Raw genomic sequence first — 22,153 nt, forward strand, 5'->3', positions numbered from 1 at the left:
TACGTGTTAATAAAAACTTTCACCACCTCCACCAACTCCAGTTCCTTGCTCCTTTAATAGGGGCCACTCCCCTGATTCTAGTGCAGTTGGAATTTTTTCTCTAGCCCCCACCATTCCTGAGAAATCAGTGCAGCTGGTTTCAGCAATTAGGCTCTCTACTGCCAGGAGGGCGGGGTTATATGGAACAGTTAGTCTAGGACACGCCCACCAGAGACAGTAGAGAGCCTAATTATCAGCACTGTTGCACTGTTTACTCTAGAATGGTGAGGGCTAGAGAAAAAATTCCAACTGTGCCAGAATCAGTGAAGCGGGACCTATCAAATGATACAAGGCGTTGAAATTGGTGGAGGTGACGAAAGGTCCCCTTTAAATGTAGCAAAATAGTTTTTTTCTGAGCATAGACTACACCATCACAACATGCACTAAGCCTGAAGAGTTAAACCACACCTTGAGCTCTGCTACATCATGTTTTGCTATCGTGTTCTCTCGCCTATTGTTTGGGATTGGCCGTTAACTGCGCCTTCCTGACCTCCTTTCAATCACGGATGCTTTTGGGCGAGTGAATGTAACAGATTATTTAGGTCACTGTTGTTCGGAGTCTATCCAATGAGCTTCCGTAGCACGGGACCTATGGTGAATAGAACCAGGCTTCAAAGGTCTTTTGTTGCTACGAAACGCTTTATGTGAACACTGTCGAGAGCCATGTGCAGCAGATGTAGACAAAAAAAAAGACATAAGCGAGCCTCGGAATTGTGTTGTACATCGACCTCTACGCCAATAGCTCGCCAGATCAATAGCGGTGAATGGAAGGCGGCTATTGTGTGTTAAATGGAGCAATTAGCTTATGCTGAGCCTCGCGTGTGCCCGGTAAATACAGTAACCGGGCTGAGGAGGCGCCAACTCAACTACCCGTAATATGTAAGAGAAGTGTTTATTAGACAGCGGGGTGGACGTCTTGGCACAAGCTAACGCTACACCCACTCGTGGACTCCCCACCATGATAATAAACAATCCTTAGAATTTTATATTTATTTGTTGTCAACTATTTTGAGATTTAATTGGCAACATCTGCTCCTCGGGAGAATCACACTTGGCCCACAAGACTGGTCATTGGATATCTTTAGCCTTACAATAATGGGGTCATTGTTATACATAATGTAGGAGCTGAAAGAGAGAGCCCAGGACTCCTACACCTTCTATATACAGAGAGTATACGGCTGTCAGTGCCATAGCTGCTGTGTATATATGTACACAATATGTAGCCCCCTCCTCCTATACAGACTCCAAGTGTTTCAGGTTAAGCAATGTAATGTATGTACACAGTGACTGTACCAGCAGAATAGTGAGTGCAGCTCTGGAGTATAATACAGGATAAGTAATGTAATGTATGTACACAGTGACTGTACCAGCAGAATAGTGAGCGCAGCTCTGGAGTATAATACAGGATAAGTAATGTAATGTATGTACACAGTGACTGTACCAGCAGAATAGTGAGCGCAGCTCTGGAGTATAATACAGGATAAGTAATGTAATGTATGTACACAGTGACTGTACCAGCAGAATAGTGAGTGCAGCTCTGGAGTATAATACAGGATAAGTAATGTAATGTATGTACACAGTGACTGTACCAGCAGAATAGTGAGCGCAGCTCTGGAGTATAATACAGGATAAGTAATGTAATGTATGTACACAGTGACTGCACCAGCAGAATAGTGAGCGCAGCTCTGGAGTATAATACAGGATAAGTAATGTAATGTATGTACATAGTGAGTGCACCAACAGAATAGTGAGCGCAGCTCTGGAGTATAATACAGGATAAGTAATGTAATGTATGTACACAGTGACTGCACCAGCAGAATAGTGAGCGCAGCTCTGGAGTATAATACAGGATAAGTAATGTAATGTATGTACACAGTGACTGTACCAGCAGAATAGTGAGCGCAGCTCTGGAGTATAATACAGGATAAGTAATGTAATGTATGTACACAGTGACTGTACCAGCAGAATAGTGAGTGCAGCTCTGCAGTATAATACAGGATAAGTAATGTAATGTATGTACACAGTCACTGTACCAGCAGAATAGTGAGTGCAGCTCTGGAGTATAATACAGGATAAGTAATGTATGTACACAGTGACTGTACCAGCAGAATAGTGAGCTCAGCTCTGGAGTATAATACAGGATAAGTAATGTAATGTATGTACACAGTGACTGCACCAGCAGAATAGTGAGCGCAGCTCTGGAGTATAATACAGGATAAGTAATGTAATGTATGTACATAGTGAGTGCACCAACAGAATAGTGAGCGCAGCTCTGGAGTATAATACAGGATAAGTAATGTAATGTATGTACACAGTGACTGCACCAGCAGAATAGTGAGCGCAGCTCTGGAGTATAATACAGGATAAGTAATGTAATGTATGTACACAGTGACTGTACCAGCAGAATAGTGAGCGCAGCTCTGGAGTATAATACAGGATAAGTAATGTAATGTATGTACACAGTGACTGTACCAGCAGAATAGTGAGTGCAGCTCTGCAGTATAATACAGGATAAGTAATGTAATGTATGTACACAGTCACTGTACCAGCAGAATAGTGAGTGCAGCTCTGGAGTATAATACAGGATAAGTAATGTATGTACACAGTGACTGTACCAGCAGAATAGTGAGCGCAGCTCTGGAGTATAATACAGGATAAGTAATGTAATGTATGTATACAGTGACTGCACCAGCAGAATAGTGAGCGCAGCTCTGGAGTATAATACAGGATAAGTAATGTATGTACACAGTGACTGTACCAGCAGAATAGTGAGCGCAGCTCTGGAGTATAATACAGGATAAGTAATGTAATGTCTGTACATAGTCACTGCACCAGAAGAATAGTGAGCGCAGCTCTGGAGTATAATAAAGGATAAGTAATGTAATGTATGTACACAGTGACTGTACCAGCAGAATAGTGAGTGCAGCTCTGGAGTATAATACAGGATAAGTAATGTAATGTATGTACACAGTGACTGTACCAGCAGAATTGTGAGCGCAGCTCTGGAGTATAATACAGGATAAGTAATGTAATGTATGTACACAGTGACTGCACCAGCAGAATAGTGAGTGCAGCTCTGGAGTATAATACAGGATAAGTAATGTAATGTATGTACACAGTGACTGCACCAGCAGAATAGTGAGCGCAGCTCTGGAGTATAATACAGGATAAGTAATGTAATGTATGTACACAGTGACTGTACCAGAAGAATAGTGAGTGCAGCTCTGGAGTATAATACAGGATAAGTAATGTAATGTATGTACATAGTGACTGCACCAGCAGAATAGTGAGCGCAGCTCTGGAGTATAATACAGGATAAGTAATGTAATGTATGTACACAGTGACTGTACCAGCAGAATAGTGAGCGCAGCTCTGGAGTATAATACAGGATAAGTAATGTAATGTATGTACACGGTGACTGCACCAGCAGAATAGTGAGCGCAGCTCTGGAGTATAATACAGGATAAGTAATGTAATGTATGTACACAGTGACTGTACCAGCAGAATAGTGAGCGCAGCTCTGGAGTATAATACAGGATAAGTAATGTAATGTATGTACATAGTGAGTGCACCAACAGAATAGTTAGCGCAGCTCTGGAGTATAATACAGGATAAGTAATGTAATGTATGTACACAGTGACTGTACCAGCAGAATAGTGAGCGCAGCTCTGGAGTATAATACAGGATAAGTAATGTAATGTATGTACACAGTGACTGCACCAGCAGAATAGTGAGTGCAGCTCTGGAGTATAATACAGGATAAGTAATGTAATGTATGTACACAGTGACTGTACCAGCAGAATAGTGAGCGCAGCTCTGGAGTATAATACAGGATAAGTAATGTAATGTCTGTACATAGTCACTGCACCAGAAGAATAGTGAGCGCAGCTCTGGAGTATAATAAAGGATAAGTAATGTAATGTATGTACACAGTGACTGTACCAGCAGAATAGTGAGCGCAGCTCTGGAGTATAATACAGGATAAGTAATGTAATGTATGTACACAGTGACTGCACCAGCAGAATAGTGAGCGCAGCTCTGGAGTATAATACAGGATAAGTAATGTAATGTATGTACACAGTGACTGTACCAGCAGAATAGTGAGCACAGCTCTGGAGTATAATACAGGATATAACTGACATACTGTATTTTATCTAGTATACGGTTATGTTTATTTTGTTTCTCTCTGTATATTTATGTGTAACTTCTATCTATCCAGTGTTTCTAGGGTTACATGCTGTATTGCACTATATCTATTATGGTCAGTATATAGCTGTACAGTCCTCCCCCTCTCTATACGTAAGACCCTATAGATGTTACTATATGACTGTACACACATCTGGTGAAGCCGTTACTTAGCACTGCTGGTTGGTATCTGAGGTTCCCCCGGGGGATATAACATTATGCTTATAAAGGATCTAAATTTGGACATAAATATAATGAAGGATCAGAGATGAGCAATTACCATCATGTAACATTCAGCGTTTCCCTTCCGCCATGAAGGCTCTGACAGTAGCAGTGCAGCAGAGGTGCAGTCCTGGGGATATTTTTAGCTGACTGACCCTGGCAGGAACATTGACTAGACGCTAGCATAGCATTCTGCAGGACTGACGTCCAGGAGCAGTTTGTTATGACGCAGGAAAGTCCAGACAGAAACTTCTGCTCATGATTCATTCAGTAATCTCACCTAATAGAAGTGAGTGAGGGTCAGCGGTCAGAGCAAGAGCCCAGGGTGGGGAAGACATTAGGAGTAAGGGGAGACGTGACAATAGAATGGGACTGTCTGTATGCCATGTTCTAGTTACATGCAAAGCTGCTCTATCTATCTATCTATCTATCTATCTATCTATCTATCTCCTATCTATCTATCTATCTATCTATCTATCTATCTCCTATCTATCTATCTATCTATCTATCTATCTATCTATCTATCTCCTATCTATCTATCTCCTATCCATCTCCTATCCATCTCTTATCTATCTATCTATCTATCTATCTATCTATCTATCTCCTATCTATCTATCTATCTATCTATCTCCTATCTATCTATCTCCTATCTATCTATCTATCTATCTATCTATCTATCTATCTCCTATCTATCTATCTATCTATCTATCTATCTATCTCCTATCTATCTATCTATCTATCTATTTATCTATCTATCTATCTCCTATCTATCTATCTCCTATCTATCTATCTATCTATCTATCTATCTATCTATCTATCTCCTATCTATCTATCTCCTATCTATCTATCTATCTATCTATCTATCTATCTCCTATCTATCTATCTCCTATCTATCTATCTATCTATCTATCTATCTATCTATCTATCTATCTCCTATCTATCTATCTCCTATCTATCTATCTATCTATCTATCTATCTATCTATCTATCTCCTATCTATCTATCTCCTATCTATCTATCTATCTATCTATCTATCTATCTATCTATCTATTATCTATCTATCTATCTATCTATCTATCTATCTATCTATCTATCTACCCATTGAATAGCTACTTTGTATGAAAAGTTACATAAACCCTTTGTGATGGCTGATCATTGCCTTACAGGGTAGCTTCCTATAGATGGCACTATGGAGACTGTCCCCTTCCTACTAATTTGCATACTTTTTCCCATGAAGCATTGCCTGTAAGACTTTATACCTGGATCTCCTCAATGAGAACCAGTACTCCCCAGTATGGGACAATCCTGTAAAAGACATAGAATCTTTGGTACTGTCCACACCTCATCCCAAGGATTGTTTATAGTAAACCACCCGCCCGATCTCTTCGCTTCCTTTGGTTATTGATCCGAATTTGGTCTTTCTGTGATTTTCCTATGAGGCTGTATTTGTGATGTTTCCTGTGATGATGTACGGCACAGTTCATGGCGCTGATGGCGATCACATTCATCAGGCGCTTCTGTGAATACTTTATGGCGCTCAGAGACGCCCCGTCCTCATCCTTCATTACATCATCCATGCCTTCTCTGGAGTCAGCCCGAAATTTATTGCTCCCATGTTAGAGGACAAGGACATTATATCAATTGTTGTTTTTTTTATAATTACTCTCATTGACGTGAAGGTTAGTACATTGGTGTGAACACTCCTCAATCCTTCTAACCCAGGGGTTCTAGCAACATACCGAAATCTGCACTAAAGCTTTACTAATCCTCAATCCAGTGACCAACTCTAGATTGGGGTGCAAAGACTACATCCATGCCAGGAGTAGTAAATCTGTTTGGACAAGGTTGGGCCCAAAGCGTCCAATAAATTGCAATTAATTTTGGCAAAATATTGCAACATTTGTCATGACGTGCACACCATAAAATTGGTGTAAAAGACTCGATAAATTGTCCACAGTCTGGAGTAGTCCAGAGTCAGGACCACGAGTATTATAACATGTATCATGTTGTATTCAAGGGTCAGGGAGGAGGTTAGTCAGGGTACAAGGCCGAGGTCTGGAACAGGAGCAAGTAAAGGTATCTGGGTCTGGGGAATAGTTTAGTCAAGGAACAAGGCCGAGGTCTGGAACAGGAGCAAGTAAAGGTATCTCGGTCTGGGGAATTGTTTATTTAGGGAACAAGGCCGAGGTCTGGAACAGGAGCAAGTAAAGGTATCTCGGTCTGGGGAGTAGTTTAGTCAAGGAACAAGGCCGAGGTCGGGAACAGGAGCAAGTAAAGGTATATCGGGTTGGGGAGTAGTTTAGTCAAGGAACAAGGCCGAGGTCTGGAACAGGAGCAAGTAAAGGTATCTCGGTCTGGGGAGTAGTTTAGTCAAGGAACAAGGCTGAGGTCTGGAACAGGAGCAAGTAAAGGTATATCGGGTTGGGGAGTAGTTTAGTCAAGGAACAAGGCCGAGGTCTGGAGAAGGAGCAACTAAAGGTACCTCGACATACAGAAGTCAGGGAGACAGGAGGAAGTACCTCAATCACTTAATCACCCGTCAACCTTTAAAGTCCCTTTAACTTTTTTTTAGTCCCTTTAACCTTAAAAGTCCCTTTTTAATAACCTGACAGGCCCAACATGGTAGAGTAAGGAGGAAAAAAGAGAAAAGGAATCCAGTAGGTAAGCAGCCATGTGGGACTGTCAGGAGGAACTGCAGTCATTTGGTGGGTCGCGTGAGCTAGAAACTGGGTATGATGAATAACACCAGGTCTATGCATCCATAAGAGGAACCCCATAAGATTGTTTCCAGAATGAGAACCCCTAAAGCCACCGCTGGTCGGCAAAGATACAAAGCACTGACCCTGTCTGACCAAATTTATGACTATTAACTTATAATAAGATTCTGACTACCTGTAGTAACCAGTAGGGGGGGACACAGAGTTAGACTAATGCATTTGCTATTGAACACAATGATATACTCTGTAGCTCCCTCTAGTGGCAGTTGTAGATAGAGAGAATTTTATTAAAGTATAACTAAACTTTCTTTTTTTTTTCCATTAATTTTTTTGTTTTATACTTTATTAACACATTTTTCCTCCTTTTTGTGAAATCCTTTTTTTTTTTTTTTACTCGATCCCTTGCTCTACTATTGACATCTGTTCCCGCTTCTCATGGTGTAAGGGGTCGGTCTGTGCATCGGTATATAAATATCCCAATCCTGACTGTGTTTTCAACCAGGGATATCTCTGGAAATCTTCAGTGTAGGCTGTGCAGGATTTCACAGAAAGGAGCCAAAATTTGTTAATAAAGTATATTACAAAATGTATTGATACAAATACTGCCAGAAAATCAAAAGTTATCTGAAAGCTGAAGCCCTTCTAAAATATATCTATTAATAATATTCAGCGTATTTCAAAGTATTACTGTTTCATATCAAACCTTGACACCTTGCAGTCCCACACCTCACCACATGGTGTGCTGTTGAACCAACTGTTGAGCATAGACAAGAGCTGCCAAATCTGTGCAGCGCCACCTACTGGCGGGAGTGTTAAATTCATCGTTGCATGTTCTGGCCTTTGTTACCCATCTATCTATATATTAGTACAACATGTAGCAGCGTCGGTTTCTTCGCTAACCTATAATTTACATTTACTTTCAGACACCGGAATCTATAGTTTGTGTTATTAGTATCCATTCACATTAGTCACCTGTACGGCTGGCTGAGAGGCTCTATTTTTCAGGTGTACCTTAGTAAATGATGTGTTAAGAACATCCGCTCAGTAGGAGGCCTTGGGTCAGCGCCTGCTAATGACGGGGATTAATCCCGCAGGAGCGTTTCGCCAGATTTTGCTTACAAGACTTTCAAAATAAGTGACCAATTTATACTGATAGAGCGAGGCAGAGCGGCGACATTCATCTTGCTTACGAGGATGTCCATTGCATTCAAATAATACAAATCCTGCCATCTTGTGGCCGCAGTGGTCACTACAGCTGTTAAATGTGTTAATAAATACTGCTGCTACTACTAATATATTATATTATTATTATTATTATTATTATTATTATTATTTCTCAGCCAGTGGCTTGCAGGGATGGAAGCCGTGTCCCGACCAGTATCATCGGGCCTTAACCCAATAATTTGAGTGATACACGTCTCCAAATCCCCTGCATAGCCATGGAGGTAAATGATAAAATCCTGCCTACCTACGGCCACCACTAGAGGGAGCTCCCTGCCTATTAGTGAGAACAATGTGTAAACAGTATACAGTAGCCTCTTAAAGGGATTTTCCAAGTCTTAGGTATGGATGAGCTATCCTTTCGAGGTCATCGATATCATTTCAGTGGGGTCCAAGATGTGGCACCTCCACCAATCGGCTAATAGAAAGAGTTGCAAAGCTTAAGTCAGCGCTGCTTCTACTGTCATGTTTATCGGTCACATGACCTGTTTGTAGGAATAAGACTGAGCTGCAGTACCAAGAACAACCACTGTACAAAGTGCAGCGTTGTACTTTATAAGGTGCAAAGAGGCTGCAGAACTCATACAGATGATTGTCCTCACTGACCCTATCCTATCCATCAGTATTAGAGCTCCCCTAGTGGTAGCTACAGGAAAGCCATCACTTTATAACCCGTCAAGGTGTCTTTCCCCTTTAAGGTCCATATCTCAGGCGCTCGTCTGATTTCCGTAGATATTAGTTTCTATTAATAACTCCCGATTGAGCACTTCGCTTTATCTATAGGCCGCCTCATCCTCCGCTCCTAATTTTATATTGATGCTTCGTCAGCCAATCAGATCCTCAAGAGAACGCATTTTCCGCTTTTCAGCATTTAGCACAGCCGCGCATTTATTAGGCTATAATTAGAAGATGCTGTAAATGGCCAGTGATAGATCAATGTATGTGCCGGCAACTAAGTCATGGGGCGGGGGCCAGAGCCCACCCGGAGCATTACAGGCCTATAGGACTGGTATTAAGACTGCAGAATTTAAATGTTGAGCTGAACAATAAAATTCTACATACCTTTAGCCACACCTAGAGGGAGCCCAAGAGCTAACGGCATACTGTGTAGTTATTGAATTGCATTCAATGTACAGCTCCTAAGCTCCCTCTGGTGGTGACTGCAGGTAACTAACATGTTATTGGTTCATTCTATGTCAGTGCAGAGACGTCTGTGTGTGTAACAAACCCTCAGCTGTAGCGCAGGAGAGGTTTATTGTCTCTGAATGTGAACTGACAGCAGGCAGAGGTCTTGAACATGGCAAAGAATTAACATTTGTAGAATATTAGAAGTCCTATATCCTCGTTCTGTACATCACCCTATGTACAATATCGTCTCCTTGTTTCTCTTGTCAGTCGGTACTGCCGCAGGGTGGGACTATGCAAATGAGTCAGTAAATGAGCACATTAGTATGCATGCCGGTGGGGTTTGCATTTGCATATGTGATATTTATGGTGATGAGCAGCAGCCTCTAACTCTTCTCTATAGTTAATTGGCAGCAATACAAGGTGTCAGGGCAGATCGCACAAAATATTCAGCAGTGAACAGGTTAAATCTCACCTGTGTGAATTAAAATATACTGTACACAAAAATAATATACTACACAACATACCAGGGCTGGGGGCGGCCGCCTGCATCAACTCTCTGACACTTTGTGTGTCTGACAACAACTGTTATACACTAGCTCTGGCCATTACTTCTCTGACAACAGGGCAGACAGTGCAGGCTCCTCCCATTTTATAGAAATCTGACTACGGCCTGACTACAACTAAGTACATAGGAGCAGTATTATAGTAGTTATATTCTTGTACATAGGTAGTATTATAGTAGTTATATTCTTGTACATAGGAGCAGTATTATAGTAGTTATATTCTTGTACATAGGAGTAGTATTATAGTAGTTATATTCTTGTACATAGGAGCAGTATTATAGTAGTTATATTCTTGTACATAGGTAGTATTATAGTAGTTATATTCTTGTACATAGGAGCAGTATTATAGTAGTTATATTCTTGTATATAGGTAGTATTATAGTAGTTATATTCTTGTACATAGGAGCAGTATTATAGTAGTTATATTCTTGTACATAGGAGTAGTATTATAGTAGTTATATTCTTGTACATAGGAGCAGTATTATAGTAGTTATATTCTTGTACATAGGAGCAGTATTATAGTAGTTATATTCTTGTACATAGGAGTAGTATTATAGTAGTTATATTCTTGTACATAGGAGCAGTATTATAGTAGTTATATTCTTGTACATAGGAGATAGTATTATAGTAGTTATATTCTTGTACATAGGAGTAGTATTATAGTAGTTATATTCTTGTACATAGGAGGTAGTATTATAGTAGTTATATTCTTGTACATAGGAGCAGTATTATAGTAGTTATATTCTTGTACATAGGAGCAGTATTATAGTAGTTATATTCTTGTACATAGGAGCAGTATTATAGTAGTTATATTCTTGTACATAGGAGTAGTATTATAGTAGTTATATTCTTGTACATAGGAGTAGTATTATAGTAGTTATATTCTTGTACATAGGAACAGTATTATAGTAGTTATATTCTTGTACATAGGAGCAGTATTATAGTAGTTATATTCTTGTACATAGGAGTAGTATTATAGTAGTTATATTCTTGTACATAGGAGGTAGTATTATAGTAGTTATATTCTTGTACATAGGAGTAGTATTATAGTAGTTATATTCTTGTACATAGGAGCAGTATTATAGTAGTTATATTCTTGTACATAGGAGCAGTATTATAGTAGTTATATTCTTGTACATAGGAGTAGTATTATAGTAGTTATATTCTTGTACATAGGAGATAGTATTATAGTAGTTATATTCTTGTACATAGGAGTAGTATTATAGTAGTTATATTCTTGTACATAGGAGGTAGTATTATAGTAGTTATATTCTTGTACATAGGAGTAGTATTATAGTAGTTATATTCTTGTACATAGGAACAGTATTATAGTAGTTATATTCTTGTACATAGGAGCAGTATTATAGTAGTTATATTCTTGTACATAGGAGTAGTATTATAGTAATTATATTCTTGTACATAGGAGTAGTATTATAGTAGTTATATTCTTGTACATAGGAGCAGTATTATAGTAGTTATATTCTTGTACATAGGGGCAGTATTATAGCAGTTATATTCTTGTACATAGGAGTAGTATTATAGCAGTTATATTCTTGTACATAGGAGAAGTATTATAGTAGTTATATTCTTGTACATAGGAGGTAGTATTATAGTAGTTATATTCTTGTACATAGGAGGTAGTATTATAGTAGTTATATTCTTGTACATAGGAACAGTATTATAGTAGTTATATTCTTGTACATAGGAGCAGTATTATAGTAGTTATATTCTTGTACATAGGAGGTAGTATTATAGTAGTTATATTCTTGTACATAGGAGTAGTATTATAGTAGTTATATTCTTGTACATAGGAGTAGTATTATAGTAGTTATATTCTTGTACATAGATGCAGTATTATAGTAGTTATATTCTTGTACATAGGAGCAGTATTATAGTAGTTATATTCTTGTACATAGGAGGTAGTATTATAGTAGATATATTCTTGTACATAGGAGCAGTATTATAGTAGTTATATTCTTGTACATAGGAGTAGTATTATAGTAGTTATATTCTTGTACATAGGAGTAGTATTATAGTAGTTATATTCTTGTACATAGGAGCAGTATTATAGTAGTTATATTCCTGTACATAGGAGCAGTATTATAGTAGTTATATTCTTGTACATAGGAGGCAGTATTATAGTAGTTATATTCTTGTACATAGGAGCAGTATTATAGTAGTTATATTCTTGTACATAGGAGCAGTATTATAGTAGTTATATTCTTGTACATAGGGGCAGTATTATAGCAGTTATATTCTTGTACATAGGAGTAGTATTATAGCAGTTATATTCTTGTACATAGGAGCAGTATTATAGTAGTTATATTCTTGTACATAGGAGCAGTATTATAGTAGTTATATTCTTGTACATAGGAGTAGTATTATAGTAGTTATATTCTTGTACATAGGAGCAGTATTATAGTAGTTATATTCTTGTACATAGGAGTAGTATTATAGTAGTTATATTCTTGTACATAGGAGTAGTATTATAGTAGTTATATTCTTGTACATAGATGCAGTATTATAGTAGTTATATTCTTGTACATAGGAGGCAGTATTATAACAGTTGTATTTCTATAACTTTGCATGTAACCTTGCATGTTGTTCTGTATTATAGCAGTGACATGTCAATGACTCCTGGCCTGACATGAAATATGGATGTGATGTTCTGTCTCATATTGGTCGCTAGCAAATTGATTTGGATTGTATTTGTGTGACATGAGTAATGACAATCCGATGTAACATAATTCGCGGGATGTTTCGCTGATTTCATTTGAGTACAAGTCAATCTCTTGAAGTCATTTGTTTTAATGAGAGGCTAAACGGTTTAGCACGCTTGAGCGGGATAGCGGTTTGTCATAGTGTAGCGAATGTTCAGTCTTATATTCAGCCATAGACCAAAAAATGAAAACATTAGCTTGACACAGTGTAATGTATTACCGTTAATGGTGCAGATATATTTGATGGATTCACTTTTCTAACTCCTATTATAAGATGTTTTACACATATATGGATACGATAGAGGAGCTAATATTTTCCGGTTATCGCCTCATTTTGACAGGTAACTGACATTTACAGTGTTAGATGGGGGGGTTGTCTTTTACTGAGGTCTGTAATATGTATACGGAAGAAAAGGGGCTTGTAAACCCCTAAATCTGAAATTGGAGCCCACCCTGTACTGAAATATGCCATTTACCATATTATACATTATATAATCCTTGTTGCTTGTACCCACCACCAGAGGGCGCTCATTACATAGGCAGATGCCTCTGTTTTTGCACGGATGTGTTCACCCTTAACTTATCTATAATGTGGCTAAGTAAAGACTCAACCTTCTTATGAAACCAATTCAATCCAATATCATGATATGCTAGCAAAACCATTGACAGGCTGCAGTGCTCAACACAGCCACTAGGTGGCCATAGAGAGACATATAGGAAAATATTGTAACAGAATATTGCAATATCATGTTGTGTTGAAAAGCTGGTTATCTTGTAGTACACATCACTAGACTTACCCAAGCAAGAGGAAAGGTCATATTGAAGGTCATATTTGTCCATATCTGAAATCTATGAAATAACAATTCTTCATGATAGTACCTCTGCTATTCCTCCTGTTAACGTGTGGTACCATTCAGCTTGACAAAGGGGTGTGTCACTGCTCCGTCTGACACTGACTATAATGAGGTCTGTCAGATGTCCATTATTTTTTCAGTGCGGCCTTCGCTTATATCATAGGCCGATCAGCTGAGTGTTTCGTGCTTTGAGTTGAGTCCGCGGCTAGATCAAACAGGACGATTATTTTTTCATTATCCGGTTTCGATCTCTTCTTCTCATTGGAGTGGAATTGGCACCACATTCCCTTATCATTTACATGATGTTTCCTCCACATTTTAGGCGTTTCCATAAATTCAAGTTCTTACAGTGAATGATATGAACAACTGCTCCGATTTTGTACAAAGCCCTTTTATTCGGTGCGTTGCAGAATCACAATGGAGTTTTATGGGTGAGCGGCGCTGATAACAATGTGTCAGTCATCGCTCTCTGCCCGGGATGTAGTCATCGGCCAGGAAGGGATTCACTACAATAACGGGCCTTACTTCGGGCGCAGATACCATTTTTTGGACAAGGCGAGAACACCAGAAGCTCTATACGAAAATGAGCGGAGCGCAGGATGGAGGCGATGAGGTCATCGTGCTGACTACAGCCCTGATATCTGAATGCTCTCATACTCGGTAATGTTATCTTAAAGGGACAAAGTCATCATAGATCTGTAGTTTTCAGAAACGACCTGGGGAGGATCCAAAATAGTAAAATCTCAAAATGCACAAAATAGGATAACAGCGGAGGAGGAGGGAGCTGATTGTGTCGGAGAAAGTGACCTAAGCTCTTATAATGTTATATTACTGCGAATAAGGTCTAGTAGGGCCATGAAATGGATTATATGGTATATAGGGTTGAGCGATCGTGTTCGGAAAAGATCGGATTCCGATCGGCGATCGAGAAAATTTCACGATCGCGATTGGAATTCCGAACACGATCTTTTTATGTGGGATCATCGAGATCGGTGATCTTTTCCCACAATGCTTTGCTTAGCCTTCACACTGAGTATACGCTGTATACTCAGTGTGAAGGCTGTGCTGCAGTTCCATAGGAATGAATGGAAGCAGCCGGCACACAGCCTTAAGCCCCTGCGCGCCGGCTGCCTCCATTCATTCGAATGGGAGGCTAAACGAAACATCTCTAGAGATGGCTGCTCTGCTGCTCCGGTGCCCTCCTTCTTCTTGCCTTGCTGCCCCGCCTCCCAGGTTAGTGTTTAAAGTGCTAGGTAGGCGGGGCTTGTGGCCTAGGAGAGTGTGGGCGGGTACAGGGCGGGGAGACGTGACATCTCCCCTCCCAGTACCCGCCCACACTCTCCTAACCTGGCAGGGAGGGGGCAGCGAAGGGAGAAGAGCAGCGTGGAGCAGCACTGAGGCAAAGAAGAAGGAAGGCACCGGGCACCGGACCAGCCATCTCTGGAGGTAAGTGGACACCAGGGGGGACTAAGTAGCCAGAGGATTTTTAAAAAATCCTCTGGCTACTTTAGTGATTCACTACACAGCGTGGATTCTAACAATTAAAGCGTTCAATTGTTAGATTCCATGCTGTATAGGGAATAGGATTGTTTTTAAGATCCGATCTCCGATTAATAAAAAAATCCCATAGAGGAGGAGTGGGTTGAGGTCGTCGGCAGCAGTGACCTATCCATACAGGTTATTACTGGTCAGCATGTTATAGGGCAGATGGATGGAGTGGGTGCATATAGAACATGACTATGGCAAAAAAATTAGATCAATGGAATAATGGCAGCAACAGAAGAGGAGTGTGTTGGATATTGCGAGGAGCAGTCACCTACTTGCTCAATAGAGTATCTTATGAAGACAGGACTCCATGTTAAGGGACAATGGCACGATGTGGAAGTCCCCTAAATGCGCAGTTGCGTGACTTATGACTATGGTGTTGAATATACGGATTATTGACATGACCCTGGCGTAACTTTAGGGGTTGCAGTAACTAGAACAACAGCTAGGGCTGGATAAACAGTGGTGAACCTAGCCTCTTTGTTGCCTGAGGCGGACGATCGAAAGACGCAACCCCCCTCCCCCAATTGAGTCCGGGGGGGTGTTGTTCATCTTTTGATCGTCCGCCTCAGACAACAGGGGTGGGGGGTGGAATTACAATAAATACAATGCAGTAATACTCACAGGAGACGTCTCCCCACAATTCCCGTCTCTTCCCTTTGGATCGCCATGACCACTTCTTTCAGCTGTGACATCTGACGTCTGCCGAGGGAAGAGAATTGCGGAGGCAGCGGGACCAGCAGCAGCATGATCGGTAATTTGCTGATAGATAGAAGTCGGAACCACCGCAAGGAGAGCCGCCCCCTTCCCATGCGCCGCCTGAGGCGAGTGCCTCACCTCGCCTCATTAGAGGTCAGCCCTGATTGTAAATGTATTCCCCCTGCCCTCTGGTGCACTGGAGTGAGAAGATTTATCATACACAGCCTTCCACTGACAGAAAGGAGGAAATTAACCTTTTCATGGCAAAAACAGCTGCATCTAGTCAAGGAGGGATTCTGAGGGAGAGGCTGTGGCAAAAAAGGGGAGTACAATTACTTTATGGGGGCACCAGTAGGGGATGGTAAGAATAGGGCGCTGGTGTGCACAGACATTGTGTCAGTCCTCATGGTGGTCTGGGCCATATAGAGAATGAAATGTAAGCGCTGGGGTAATGTATTGCTGAGACATGGCTGATCATTGTAAAGAGAGGTCCTGTTAGCCGCTGTTCTTGGACTGTTTCTGTATTGTCGGCCACTCGAAGATGTCTTTTTGATTCCTAGATGATTTTTGTGTCTTTCATCATCAGTTCTTTTCCCTTCTTCAAAACTCATCTTACTCTTGTAGATGAGATTTTACTAACCTGCAATTTCAGCCGTCAATTTTCAGTCCGAGCCCGTTCTCCCCTGTCACTGGGATACATTTCAATTTCCTTAAGATGAATTCTATGGAGAAGTCAATGCAGACAGTGGCCATGATGAAGGTTGTCAATAGCACAAATCTGTCAAGGAAAAATGGTAGACAAACAGGGGGGCGGTGGTCTGAACTACATGAAGAGGAACGGCATCCAAACGCAACTCATAGACCATTAACTCAATCATAGATGGTTTTGATTGGCCACCCATTCGGAAAGGGCCATTCACTCGGAATGGCCATTATGTGTTCAGGATTGTCTCCCAGTTCTGTCAATTTACAGACATGGCTAGTATTGTCAAAGGTGGCTATACACAACACAACCACTGGGTGGCCATATATAGGAGAGACACCTCAAGATAGAAACTCATAACCATGTTGTTTTGAAAAACTGGTCATCCCATTTATACATATCTGGACATGTCTAGCCAAGAGGAAAGGTGACAAACACATCTGTGTTCAATAAAGTATTGTACAGGATGCAACTCACAACAAATCCACTGGGTGGCGACATGCAGGAGAGCCCTCTCATGACAGAGTATCAAAACAATGTTGACTTGAAAAGCTGGTCATCCCATGATATACATATCTGGACATGTCTAACAAAGAGGAAAGAAGAGGAAGAACATATCTGTATTCAATAAAGTATTGTGCAGACTGCAACTCACAATATATCCACTGGGTGGTGACATGTAGAAGAGCCCTCTCATGACAGAGTATCAAAACAATGTTGACTTGAAAAGCTGGTCCTCCCATTTATACATATCTGGACATGTCTAACCAAGTGGAAAGATAAGAAAGAACTCATCTGTATTCAATAAATTATTGTGCAGACTGCAACTCCCAACCTATCCACTGGGTGGCGACATATAGAAGAGACATGTCATGATAAAATATCACAACCATGTTCTTTTGAAAAGTTGGTCATCCCATGATATACGTACTTGGACATGCCTGGCTAAGCGGAAAGTGGAGGAAAAGCACATCTGTATTGGGGATGAGCCGATCTTGAGATTTCAGGATTGATTTTAAAATCCAATTTCCGATCATTTTCCAGCTGATCCCGATCATGAAATTTGCTCAATCGCCGATCGGGATCCGATCTTTCCCAATCGCTCAACCCTATTCATTATATATACATGATTAGGGTTGACCCGATCTTGAGATAACCTCTGACCTCGATCCCGCCGGAAAAGATCGGGATCGGAATTCCGATCGCGATCGTGAAATTTACTTGATCGGAATCCGATCTTTTACGATCCCGATCGCTCAACCCTAATCCATATCATTGTTACCTCTCTACGACCTGACCTACAGTATTATCATCATACACTTTTTTTTTCGTCTTGGTGGATGTACAAGCCCCCTCCCCTACAATAAACAAGGCAATGACGCAGATGAACACAAGAGGGAAGCTTTATATCCTAGCAATATCCAGATCCACTGCAATGCAATTATAAAGCACTTTCCATTGCCAAGTCCGTACGACTACCGTGCCAAGGATATTACTTCATGTGCGTTCCTAATGGCGAACTCTTCAATTATTCATTGCCGGATGATTTGTAAGACATCATTGTTATATGATAGAGAAGAAATCACAATGACTACTCTGCAAAACATATTGATTTTCTTAAAGCCTCTCCAGTTCAGTATTTTAATAGGATCTTAAAGGAGCCACTACCACCAAGAATGGAACGTATTACATAGGAACGCTGCGCTTTCTGGAGGACCTTTTTCCACTACAACTGTGTAATGCTCGATTGCCCCTGTGGTGGCGCTACTGTCAGTCCCATAAACTTCAATGACAGTGGCTCAGTGTTACTTTGCAACTCTGGAGTCCTGGGCAACATGGTACTCCGGTTTCCTTGCACACTCCAAAGATACAGAACTGAGATTGTGAGCCCTATATGGGACAGTGGCTGTAAATGTCTGCGGAATATAATGGCGCTATACAATAAAGAGATATAATAAAGACTGTAGTGGGTTGGAATTTATCGTACATGGATCATAAAACCGCCTGATCTTATAAGAGGCGAGGGTTCAAAACATTATTATCTTGCCACTATAGGGCAGTATTATGTGGGTTGTATTATATTGATACAGTATGGCAGTATGATCTGGGTTGTTTATGTAAGTATTATGTTTGCACTATATGGTATTCTTATCAGGGAAGTTTATGGCACCGATATCTAGCACTTTAGGATGGTATTATGTGGAAATTTGATTTTGACACTATATAGCGGTTTCATGAGGGCAGTATTGTGTTGGCACTCTTTGGCAGTATTCTTTTACATGTATAGGTCAGTATTACTTTGGACTTTATGGAGAGATCTGGGATGTTTGTAGCAGTATTATGTTAGCATTCTATGGTTGTATTACTTGGTGTGTAATGGCAGTATTATTTTGGTATTATATGGCAGTATTGTCTGGTCGTTTATGGTAATATTATCTTGACACTATTTGGCACTATTATCTGGTATATACCTTGGCACTTTATGGTGGTATTATGGGGGACAGATATAGCAGTATTAATGATTCACTATATGCAGCATTTCGTGGCTGTATATGATAGTATTATCTTGACAGTAAAGCAGTATCATATGGCTGTATATGGCACTATTATCCTGGTACTATATAGTGGGTTTATGTGGGATGCTCTTACCAGTATTATATTGGCACTATATGGCAGTTTAATCTTGGCTGTTTATAGTCTTATAATGTTGATACTTTATAGAGATATTATATGGGAGGATTATAGTAGCATTATCTTGATACTTTATGATGGTATTATGTAGATACATGTGTACATATATATTTAATATTATTTCTCCTGTATATTGCTGTATTATGTATGCAATCTATGGCAGTATTATTAAGCCTGTATACAGCAGTGTTATCTTGCCACTATATGGCAGTAGAATCTGGGTATTTATGTTAGTATTATCTTAATACTATATAGTATTATATTCTAAGATATTTATGACCATATTAACTTGGTACTATATGTCAGTCTTATGTATTATCTTATGGTGACTGTAAATGGTTTATTATTTTCTTGGCACTATATAGCAGTATGTTGTGGGTTGTGTAAGTCACTATTATCTTGGTAGTATATAGTACTATCATCTGAAATATGTATGTATACCGTATTACATTGGCACTATATGTCAGTATTATGTATTATCTTAAAGCTATACACTGGTATTATGTAGACTGTATATGGTTTATTATTTTCTTGGCACCATCTAGCAGTATGTTGTGAATTGTAAAAGGCACTATTATATTGGTTCTATATGGCGGTATACTAGTAGTTGGTATACCTGCTGACGGTATTATTTTAAGTGGTCAGTCTTATTTTTCGGGCACTGTTTATGGTGGTGGTCAAGGGGGGGTTAAACACTTTGGTTCTTAATAGTCTGCTAAATATACCGCAGATACCCCGGTCATGAAGGAGTTAATCAAACCTGACCTTTTAGCGTTAGGGTGACTCTTCCTATACTGTGTTTACTACTGCGGAGTATGGGATCCGTCCTGGTCCTTTCTGCCCCCACCCTGTGCAATTAGCGTCCAGTGATTTTGGGTGACAGATTGGTTGTGACACTGGAATCTCAGTCATCCCGCTCCCAAGCCGCACATGGCGCAGTGATCTTTAAGGTCTCGCTACGAAGAAATGTTTTCCATAGCCTTCAGAAATGAATCTTCCTTTTGCATAAACTCATCTTCTCATTGGGAATCTGTTTATCTGGGGCTGTTTGTATCATGGCGACGCTTGGACCGTGGCATTTTTTTTTAAAGGTTACACAACTCCCCCCCCCCACCCCCTTGCGCTGCTGCGTTTTGGCAGAAGTGGTTGATAAACATCGCACGGTCCGGCGTGCCAGCTGTGCCGAGCATTGATTGCTTCAGCCCCGAGCAGGAATTCTGTCATCTTGGGCTGTGAGTTGACTCATGTATTGACAAAGAGCTACGAGCGAGCGAGCGTACGCCGCTGTGCAGCCCTCGCCATGCTTTCCACATGGAGGAGCGGCTCTAAAAGGACCCACAACAAGTCACCGCTCTTCATTTAGAGAGTCCACCGTGGCGGCTGCGCCCATCATGCCCATCTCGTCTTCTTGAAGGGCATCAGAAACAAGAACTTTTTTTTTTTCCAAAAAATTATTTGCGACCCCCATTGTGCTTGTGGTTGGCACAAACCAATGCCAGGACTGTATCCGGCCGCTGCAAATATTACCAGCGCCTTATCCATGGGATCCCCCTACAATAAACCAAGGACGTCCACTCATTGGGGCAGCCGTCAGAAGAGCCCTGTCAGAGCCATGGAGAAAGTGGCGGCTTCTTCTCGGGATTGTTGCTCAGCGTGTCCGTACTCTCATGGATGGTTCAGCCCGATCCAAGTAAGTGCTCAAGTACGCCAAGCACAGTTACTGGCGCTGGGTTTGTCAATGGGAAGTTTTACATAGGACTGCAGGTAGGTTTATTGCCTTATTAGAGTGATAGGAAAGTAGTACAGTCCTAAAATGGAAAGTAACAAATTCAGCTCTGCTATGTCTGTACAGAGGTAGCACTGCTCGGTCTATCGCTGCAAACTGCTGTACAATATATATGTATTTTCCCATAGGACTGCTGGGAAAAACTATTTACTCTGTAAGGTATTAGCATGAATAGCAGAAATTGTTTCGCAACACAATCAACTCTGCTACATCAGTCTTCTTTTATAATAATAATAATAATAATAATAATAATAATAATAATATTTATATATTCATTTATTAATAATTATATACATATATATTTATTGGCCTGATATCAGCATTTATATTATTTTATCTATTATAGCTAGATTTTTTATATGTTTTTAAGAGTTTTTGCAAAATATATATATTATTTATTTTTATTATAATTATTTTCATATTTGTTTAGTTTGTTATAGTTATAATATTTAATTTTATATATATATATATATATTATTTCTTTATTATTATCATTATTATTAATATTATTTATTATCATTATTATTAATATTTTTTATTATTATTATTATTATTATTATTATTATTATTATTATTATTACTATTATGTCATTTATTTTAATACAGCTCGACTAGTTATGCTATAAGACCACATAGGATGGAATACAAACAGCTCGTGCTATCCCACTACAGTATAGTAGATTTATATTATACTGATTTATCATTTCCACGGTGTAGCAGAGCTGAATTTGTCATATGATTCTTCTATGGATCTTGATCAGCAGTCATATAGATAACCACAATGTGATATCACCATGAGCCAAATTGCAAACTCAGCCCAGCTATATCTGTATCAACATCTCTTGACAGGTTTGCAGGTTCAGGTATGATGTCCTGCAAACTTACAGAGAGGGAGATTGCTGAGTCTGTGCAGCGCCACCACAGGCTTAATGAAGTATTACACAGTAAAAAGTGAATCAATGCCTCCTGTATACTCCACCCTTGGCCTGACACGTCCAGCACATATTTACCTAACGTGCCATGGGCCACTCCTTGCCCAATGGGCCATGACGTTTGCGTTTTCCTGGTGTCTGCTTCCCTC

At 40.0% G+C, this 22,153-nt stretch overlaps 1 protein-coding gene across 11 annotated transcripts in view; it reads left to right on the top strand.

The window, feature by feature from the left end:
* Nucleotides 1-22,153, top strand: part of DLG2 (discs large MAGUK scaffold protein 2) — a 1,022,754-nt gene that overhangs the window by 698,330 nt on the left and 302,271 nt on the right. For 2 of the 11 annotated variants that reach the window (XM_075266203.1, XM_075266210.1), the window contains exon 1: nucleotides 20,729-20,976. The exons of the other annotated variants lie outside the window; for them this stretch is intronic. In XM_075266203.1, coding sequence (XP_075122304.1) covers nucleotides 20,779-20,976 — 198 coding nt within the window. In that variant the 5' untranslated portion in view covers nucleotides 20,729-20,778. Of the gene's footprint in view, nucleotides 1-20,728; nucleotides 20,977-22,153 lie in introns of those variants that run through there. 11 annotated transcript variants of the gene reach the window in all.

This window comes from Leptodactylus fuscus, chromosome 2 (genome assembly GCF_031893055.1).
Source record: "Leptodactylus fuscus isolate aLepFus1 chromosome 2, aLepFus1.hap2, whole genome shotgun sequence".
Lineage (NCBI taxonomy): Eukaryota > Metazoa > Chordata > Amphibia > Anura > Leptodactylidae > Leptodactylus > Leptodactylus fuscus.